This window comes from Colossoma macropomum, unplaced genomic scaffold (assembly GCF_904425465.1).
Source record: "Colossoma macropomum unplaced genomic scaffold, Colossoma_macropomum, whole genome shotgun sequence".
Classification (NCBI taxonomy): Eukaryota; Metazoa; Chordata; class Actinopteri; order Characiformes; family Serrasalmidae; genus Colossoma; species Colossoma macropomum.
Genome location: NW_023494809.1, coordinates 28495490 through 28505122, shown reverse-complemented (window position 1 = coordinate 28505122; position 9633 = coordinate 28495490). Strand labels below are relative to the sequence as shown.

Genomic DNA, 9633 nt, shown 5'->3' with positions numbered 1-9633 from the left:
TCTGGATTAATAACTGTACTACGAGACCAGCCTTGTGCCTTAGGCACAGTGTCATATTTCTTAAGCTTCTCAGATTTAGAGAGCTGATCTAGGGTCAGTGTGGAGAGCAGTGGTCCTGGAGGGCTGGAGCTCAATGTTTAGTGCAATTTAGTGTTTTTTTTTCCCCTCAACAAACACCTGATTCAACTCATCAGCAAACTGCTGGACCTCAGCCCCCTATTTTAGTCATAAGGACTAATGTGAATGCTGATTCAGATATCATTGGGGGGGAAAAAACACGAAAATAGGATTATAGATGACCTTTGTAGATGATTTTAAGTGAAGTGTGTCAATTAAACAGAGTCTGTTGTAAACCATAAATACAGGAATTGTGAGCTGATGCTGATGCGGATACATAAACTGTAGGAATTGGGTCAAAATCCAGCTGGATTACCTTTACAGAGAAATGGAACATTTGTGTAAGATTACAAATGCAGTAAAACGAATAAAATACAGATGTACAGATACAGTAACCCAGCGTTGCCTAAACATTCTGCCCTTCTGGAGTTCAATAAATACATGAAATATTGGTTTAAAATATTCACATTTAAAACAGATGGTTCTTTAGTAAAGAAAATGGTTCTGTGTAGAACCATAAACACTCAACAAAGATGCAAAGAACCCTTTAATCATTGAAAGGGTTCTTTGAGTGTTTGTGGTTCTATGTAGAACCATTTTCTTTATTAATGAACCCTTGAAGAACCTTTTTTTTTGTTTGTTTGTTTTTTTTTTTTGTTTGTTTTTGTTACATCAGATTGATGGAGAGTGTGTTTTATGTGGTTCTATATAGAGCCTTTTCGGAAAAGGGTTCTATATAGCACCAAAAAGCATTCTTCTGTTGTTACAGGCTTGACATCATAACAGTAGAAAAACCCTTTTGGGTGCTTTATAGAACCATCTACAGCACATTCTATATCAATCTGAAGAACCCTTTAATGACGCAAATAACCCTTAATCAAGCAAAGGATTCTATCTAGAACCATTTTCTTTACTAAAGAACCCTTGAAAAACCTTTCTTTTACATCAGATTGATGGAGAGTGTGTTTTATGTGGTTCTATATAGCACCAAAAAGTGTTCTTCTATTGTTACCGGCTTGACATTGTAACAGTAGAACACCACTTTTGCTGTATAGAACTGTCTACAGCACATTCTCCGTAGATCTGAAGAACCCTTTAATGATGCAAATAACCCTTAATCATGCAGAGGGTTCTTTGAGCATTCAGGGTTCTATCTAGAACCATTTTCTTTACTAAAGAACCCTTGAAGAAAAATCCTTTTTAAAACAGATTTATGGAGAGTGTGTTGTATATGGTTCTATATAGAAACGTTTGGAAAAATGTTCTATATAGCACTAAAAAGGGTTCTTCTATTGTTACAGGCTTTAGATCATAACAGTAGAAGAACCCTTTTGGGTGCTATATAGAACCATCTACAGTACATTCTCCATCAATCTGAGGAACCTTTTAATGATAAGAACCCTTATAGAACTACAAAGTGCACCTATATAGTAAGTGTAGCTGATAAAATGGACAATGAGCGTAGAAACAAGGAGGTGGTCATAATGTTATGGAGCTGATTTTAGGACGACTGACCGTTATGCATCAGGCGTATTTTAATTCACCCAGTCTTTTTTTTTGCTTCAGGGACAGAGAAATTGAGAAGACCTTTGAAGTGGTCAAGCACAAGAGCCGTCCCAGAGAGGGAGACGGCCCAGCCTCCATGCAGCAGCTACAGTTGGATAACCAGTTTGCCGTTCTGGGGGATAAGTAGAACGTCACCACCTTCTCACCCCTCCTCAGCCCACCACCAACGGTGCAGTCCGAACTGCAGGGAAAGATGATGACCTGCCGCTGTGCTGATGCAGTCCTGACCATGCTGGAGACGCCTGCAATACAAAACTCAAACACGGTATCTAAACTGAATAGTCATTTCTCTCGCTCTCTCCCACACACGGTCGAACGCGGAAACAAGCTGTACTAAATGATCGTCTTCTCTCTCACACACCGACACAAACACACACAGACGCGCCACATAAATCTCGACGGATGCCATGAAATGTCACACACACTTGGCTGGCCAAGGTCCTCTCTTACCGAATGCGTTCTAAAGGGCTGTGGCAATGGGGACTGAGCGACTTCTTCAAATTCTGCTTTATACGACGGAGGACACCCAAACGAACGACGCTGTAACAACAGGGGGGAAAAAAGACTCATTTTGTGACGGTGGATTTACTCGGAGCAGCGGTTGGTTGGTTAGCTACACCACAGGACATCAGCTAAACCTCGAGAAAGGCCACCCCGAGGATGGACCTTGATGATTTCGGGTGTGATCGATTTAAAGAACTGCTGTTTGAAACACACACCTTTCTTTTTTTTTCTTTGCGAAATCAACAGAACTCCCGAACATTAGGTTGTTTTTCTTCGTGACGCGAACGAGCTGGGAGCTTTCGGTTTGGGCTCGAGTGAGAGGTGTAGACTACCTCAGTTGCATATCTGTGGTTACCATGTCGACTGAGTCGAACACCATCCCGAACCGAAGAGGAGCGCTTAACTTTTTATCCAAAACTTGAAGATTCTTTTTTTCTCCCCCCTTTTCATTTCGTTTTCCTCCCCTGCCTGCGGGACTCTTTAAGATCTGTCGACAAGGGAAAAAAGGCTTATGGTCTTTGTATCGACATACTATTTAAAGTGGCCTTACTGTAAAAAAAAAAAGCATAGAAAAATGTGATGGAAATATATAAATATATGAGAGTGAGAGAAAAATCTATCATCCTCTGGAGAGACTCTTGTTGACTGTGTGGTAGGCTGCTGCTTGCCTGAATCTCACCACTTTGAAGAGTAAAAACCACCTCCCTGCATTCTTGTACCAGATTGTAGTGCTGAGCTGTAGTTTAAAATATATATATATATATTTTTTTTCTGAACACTGAGTAAGCGTAGTATTTTTGATTAGACTTTCAATACACTGGCAGTGGAAATTCTTACTTAGCGCTAAGCTTACTCTATGTTCAGAAGAACTGCCCTACTTTGATTAACTGACCGTCACTGTCTCCCCCTAATGTCCTTCATTTTTTTTTTTTCAACCCCCTTTTTCCTGCTTTATCTCTTTCCAGTTTACTTTTTATTTGATTTGATGATTGGCAAACGATTATTAAAGCTTAACCTTCTAATTAAGCGTCTTTTAGCTGAATCTTTGATGTGGAATTCATATTAAATTTCATTATTTACCCCTCAGAAACTGTTCAGATGAAAAATAAAAGCCAGTCTGAGTGATTTGGATGTGAAATGCACCATTTTAGAGAAACTTAGTCAGAGGCTACGTTCACATTACCAGGCTGAAGTGGCACAAATCGGATTTTTTGTTCTAATGTGACTCAGATCTGATGTTTTCAGAGCTGTGTGAAAACACAGTCAGTCGATCAATCAATCAGCCTTTATTAAACGTCGGAGAACGTTGAGGGTGACCCTCATTTATGTTGTTGCCGAGTTGATACGGGAAAAAGGGTTGATAATGTGTAAGAACATGTCAAATAATAAAAGTAAATTTAATAAAAAATGACTCAAAGCAGGTAAGTATAAAAAATGCAACATTAATAATAAAAATACAGTAGAAAGTATAAAACAAAACATAGCTAAAATGTAAAAGTTAATAAAATTAAATCAAAATAAAAGATCAGATCAAAAACAAAATTAAAATGACTAAAGTAATAAAATAATCATAATTAGAATATGAATAATAACAAATAAACAAACAATAATAAAATCATGAAAATAAGACAATAATAGTAAAAAATCAGGTAAGACAAATCTGATCTTTTCAAATCCGACCTAAGCCACTTTCATATGTGGTCCTAGATCGGATACGTGTCCGATTTGTGGCCATGGGACCTTCATGTGCTTTTTTCTCCCACTGCGCGTCGCCATCATTCAGCGTTACCATGGCAGCAGCGCCGAACAGAAGTTAAAGCCTGTAAACGGTGGAAAAGCAGCTCATCTCACCTTTTTCTCCTTCGTCTCGCTCTAATAATGAAGCTGAGAGCTGATCAGAGTTGATTATCTTCTCAGCGAAGCTCGTTCTGCTCGTTAGTTTGTGCTGATGATGATCGTGATTCGTTCACGTGACGTTACTGAGTAGGATGAGCTCATGAGGGTCATTTCAGGACGCCAGTTCGTCACATTAATGACAGATTTTAATCACCCAAATGAGTGTGAACAATTCTGTCAGAGAGATCGGATTTGAGGAAAAAATCCGATTTGAGCAACGAGGATTGTAATGTGAACGTAGCCAGAATGGGTCTGATTCCCTGGTGGAGGATCAGCCTTTAATGTCTCTGAAAAGTTATTACACAAAATGCCTATAAATGTGTCGGCTGATGCCTGAGACAGTTTGATGTTGTGGTATGTTGCCTAGAAACGTCATGCCTGAGTTTGAATACCCCCAGTCAGATCATGTTTTGTTGAAAAGTAAACATCCTCTACAGGAAACAAATATTTTTTTTTCAATTCCAGTGATCAATTATTATATATTTGCTCATTTTGACATATTGGGGGGGGGGAAACATACATAAACATCAAAGCAAAATACAAAATATGCTTTAACTTTTGCGCAGGCCACATTTTTGGAATAATTTTTTCCCAATATGTTAAATTCTGTCTTCCACACAATCAGGGCTGGGATAGGCTCCAGCTGCCCCCTGCGACCCAGAAGGATAAGCAGCATAGAAAGTGTGTGTGTGTGTGTGTGTGTGTGTGTGTGTGTTAAATTCAGCAAAAGCAGTAATTGTGCATTAGAATGTGCAGAAGTGTGTTCTCTTGTTCTCTATTTCCACAAAACATGCACCAGGGGTGCCCAAACCTTTGCATACAACTATATTTAAAACCCATTCATGGTGGAGAGAGACGTTCAGGCTGCTGTCAGACAAAATACCCCCCAAAGGAAACACCTGTAGTTCACTGCTCATTTTGGATGGTAAATAAATTGTGTATATTTGTGTTGTAGTCAAGGCGACCCCTGGTTCCTATCACCACCACTGTAAAGACGTCAGACTCTCTGTAAGGAATCGGATCGGACTGCTCTGAATGACTTCTCAATGACCGAATTATGTAGAAATTTTGGAAAATGGTGGAACTCCCCTTTAAACTGCAGGATTATACTGTTAGTGCTGTGTGGTCTGGGCTTAACATAGTGAATTGCATACTGTTCATATAAAGAAGATCAGAATAACTTCCTGAATATTCACAGGCTCCTCATTTGACGTTGCGTTGCTAGAGGGTAACTCTAAATAGGAAGGGTCATCTTGTGCCTCCCAGCTGTTATCGGTATTAAAAATAGGGTAACACTTTATTTGGAGTGGTCCTTTATAGATGATTAATGAACTCTTAACAGATTATCAGTAACACATCAACATCAGTGAAGTAGCAGCAGTGAAGCATCTGAATACACTGAAGTAAATATCTTGCAGATGTTCTGTTGATACATTACTTACAGTGACATTTTGACGTTTTTATACACACATGAGCCAAAAGGAACGACAGATTTCTCATAATGTAGTAAAAAGTGAGATACTTGACTTTGAAATGTAGTGGAGTGAAAGTGAAAAGTTGCCCAAAATGGAAAAACTTCAGTAAAGTACAGATACACGAAAAAACTACTTAAGTACAGTAACGAACTTGCTGTCCACCACTGATTACTTTTTTATAAATTAAAGTTCAGGCGAGATTTTTTTGTCCAGGAAGGCCAGAATATCCACCTTTTCTCACTTGAGGCTCGATTCCTGAATGTAGAGTTTGGACTTTTCTCTTTATTTCACCCCACAGGTTTTCGGGGGGCTGGCATGGCCATGGAAAAAGCTTGACTCTGAGGTCTTGTGTGGACATTTTTTGATACTGTCCAGCTGGAAGGTCCATTTATGATCCAGTTTTAGCTTCTGATAGAGGCATCCAGATTTTTTATTAAAAAATCCAAGATGCCATGTATCCTAACAAGGTTCACCAGGGCCTTTGGAGGAAACAGCCCTAAAACACAGATCCTCCACCAAACGAAACAGTGGGGATCTTTTCTTTATAGCCATTCTTTTTATTCCAAATCCACTGCTGGTGTGTTTGTAAAGTTCTGTTTGTTTCATCTGACCACAGAACCTCGTCCTGTGAAAGGTCCAGTAGCGTCTAGTAAACACCAGGCGTTTACATTTGCAGTAATACAACGAAACAAAAAACAAAATGTGTTGGTATGGAGGTGGTATCTAATGGTCATTTTGAAGACTTGGGCTCAATCCCATTTCACCCCTCACCGCTACTACTTAGCCCGTGTCCTGATAGGGTAGTAGGGTGTCCTGATTTTAGTTGAGATAGAGGGGTGGGGTGAAGTGTTGGGGCTACATGACCCTCCAAACGGAGGTTTTTCAGAGACTCCAAACAGAGAGTTATGAGGAAAAAAGAAAAACCAGCAAGATGGCTGAACAAGAGACCAAAAAAACCCACAAACGTGAGAATTTTCTGTTAAAAAATTACAATAACCACTGTTTTATCTTAGTTTAATGTAGTTTCAGTGTATTTTGGTCGTTTTCTTCATAACAAGCATAAAAAAAATCGCTAACAGTATGCTGATGTCTCAGTAGCTAGCTAGCTAACTTTCCTGTTCCACCTTAAATAGTCCAGCAGTTCTGACGCCTGAAGCGCCAGAATGTAACTGCTGCTCCATTTAAGGTGGAACAGGAAAATTTAGACAAGAAGCTGGTGAATATCTGACTTCAGCTTCATATCACTGAAGAATTAGGGGTGGTGATAATAAATAATTGCCCCCTCTTTGAAGATTATATGATTCCTTAAATGTAACTAAAGCCCAGCAGTGAGGAGCTGAACTTTACCCTCCTCTGCTGTCACTGCAGACTGGCAGGGTCGCCTACAGAGCAGCACTAGTAGCCCGTTTTTTTTTTTTTATTTGAGGGTCCCATTTCGTAGGGAAGATTTCAACCACTACCCCTTGTAACTCAGTTCCAAGAGGTTAGGGTGACACTCGAAAACAAGGGGTAGGGTAAAAAGAAATGGGACTGGGCCTCAGTGACCCTAGAATGCTACCGTCCTCTGGAAATCTCCAACTTTGAGCCTTTGAGAAATTTTAGTACCACTTTCAAATAAGACTACCCTTATAAATGGTTCATGAATGGTTCAATGGGAGTTTATTAATGGTAATTAATGGGGTCTTAAAGACCTTAAAATCATTAAAAAGCATTTACAACACAAAAATGGGCCTAATAAAGAACCCACATTCATTTATACTGTCAAACTGCAGATTTTCATATTTATCAGATATAACAGCTCACTCTTGCCCTTTTTATTAGTGTTAAAACTGCTTATTAATGATTAATCAAGTGTTTATGACCTAACTAATAATCATTAACAAATTATTTTGAAACCATACATAAACCCTTTATAAAGGTAGACTTATTTTAAGGGGGTCCCGAAATTATTGTCTCTTTACCCATCATCCTATGTCATCACCCTCACTGTCTGTGGAGGCACTTGTGTCACTTTCATGCAGATTCGCTGCAGCTCTGGTTGTTTTTAATGTCTTAATTTGTGCCTTAACAGGCATGTTTTTATAGCCATTTCCTGATTTCTGAAGGTGAACACACTTCTGTCTGAGTACATCTGCATATTCACTGTCCTCTTGTTGATAAATGATGAGGGGTATTTGGTCTTTGTGTCGCCTCATATTTATAGCCCAGTGAAACAGTAAGTCCCCTTAGTTTCTGAACACTCGGATGAACTTAAAAGTAAAACATAATTGGAAAAATTTCAAATACATTTCGTTCGGAAGAATTTTTAAGGGTGCCTATAATTATGACGTGATTTTGTTTAAAACTTGCTTTTTTAAGACTGAGTTCCTGTCAGGTGTTGGATTTTTCCTCTCATATTTTCAGGGCAAGATTAACCACAAAGACATTTTAGATTTTATCAGCTCCACTTACTATATAGGTGCACTTTGTAGTTCTACAGTTACAGACTGTAGTCCATCTGTTTCTCTGATACTTTGTTAGCCCCCTTTTACTCTGATCTTCAGTGGTCAGGACCCCCATGGACCCTCACAGAGAAGGTACTATTTGGGTGGTGGATCATTCTCAGCACTGCAGTAACACTGACGTGGTGGTGGTGTGTTAGTGTGTGTTGTGCTGGTCTGAGTGGATCAGACACAGCAGTGCTGCTGGAGTTTTTAAACACCTCAGTGTCACTGCTGGACTGAGAATAGTCCACCAACCAAAAATATCCAGCTAACAGCGTCCTGTGGGCAGCGTCCTGTGACCACTGATGAAGGACTAGAGGATGACCGACACAAACTGTGCAGCAGCAGATGAGCTATCGTCTCTGACTTTACATCTACAAGGTGGACAGACAAGGTAGGAGTGTCTAATAGAGTGGACAGTGAGTGGACACAGTGTTTAAAAACTCCAGCGCAACACACACTAACACACCACCACCACGTCAGTGTTACTGCAGTGCTGAGAATGATCCACCACCCAAATAGTACCTGCTCTGTGAGGGTCCATGGGGGTCCTGACCACTGAAGAACAGGGTAAAAGGGGGCTAACAAAGTATCAGAGAAACAGATGGACTACAGTCTGTAACTGTAGAACTACAAAGTGCACCTATATAGTAAGTGGAGCTGATAAAATGGACAATGAGCGTAGAAACAAGGTCATAATGTTATGCCCGATCGGTGTACATACAGGTTCTGTTAGGGTTCCTGCACTACTACTTGTTCTTGAATCAACACACTAGTTCACTGAACGAATCAGTACATGTCCACAAACAGCATCGATGACAAATGGAAGAATTCATAAGCGCTGCAAAAATGATTTATTAAATGAGAAAGCACAAACAATGCATAAATACAATTAATACAGTAATAATAAAGTTCATTTTTATGTTGAGACTTTTTTTTAAACAGTAATTAGGCAATTAGTAATATGGGAAAGCCAAGTGCACAGCAGGTGTAGCTCACAGCAGAATCAGAGGGGTCACTGGGTCAATGATGTTATTTCTTCATGTCCAGAATGCCACTGCCGGGGCCTCTCCGCTTAGCACTGCAGATGTTGCAGTACTGCCCACCTGGGATCTACCAGAAAAAGGACAAGATAGCATTTTAAACTGCATGGTTTTGTGTACATTACCTCTGGCTTGGGTTCTAGATTTTAGCTGAAACAAGTGTCATGATTTGCATACGCTCCAATTTTCTCCCCAATTTAGTTGTATCCAAAAACAGTTCCTCTAAACCTGTGTCAGTTTGGTATAGGTGATAATCAGGGTCAGGAGGTTCAGTCAACTGGATCAGGTGTCTTGTATTTCTTCATATATTTTTATGACCTAAATGAAGATCTGATCATTTTCTGTGTCACATTTATGTAGAAAATCACAAACTTTTAAGCAGCACTCTATATGTATAATATGGTACTTGTTTTATGCACCAAAACAGTCATAATTCAATTTTATATGAACGTTTTCCAGTCTCTCTTTATCCCTTGCAATTAAACAAGTTAATTTTATTACTGTGCCTTTAAGACTGTAAATGAGTTCCATTCTGATTGGCCAATGTGC

The 9633-nt window shown here is 39.5% G+C and overlaps 2 protein-coding genes across 2 annotated transcripts in view; one reads left to right on the top strand and one right to left on the bottom strand.

Moving 5' to 3' along the window:
• cdv3 (carnitine deficiency-associated gene expressed in ventricle 3) overlaps positions 1-3213 on the top strand; it is an 11710-nt gene extending 8497 nt beyond the window's left edge. Inside the window, exon 5 of the mRNA XM_036558883.1 lies at positions 1684-3213. Within this exon, the coding sequence (XP_036414776.1) occupies positions 1684-1810 (127 nt within the window). The 3' untranslated portion in view covers positions 1811-3213. The remainder of the gene's footprint in view (positions 1-1683) is intronic.
• A 5663-nt stretch (positions 3214-8876) lies between these two features.
• The window catches only part of vps41 (VPS41 subunit of HOPS complex), a 56890-nt gene continuing 56133 nt past the window's right edge, over positions 8877-9633 (bottom strand). The window contains exon 29 of the mRNA XM_036558881.1: positions 8877-9154. Coding sequence (XP_036414774.1) covers positions 9074-9154 — 81 coding nt within the window. The 3' untranslated portion in view covers positions 8877-9073. The remainder of the gene's footprint in view (positions 9155-9633) is intronic.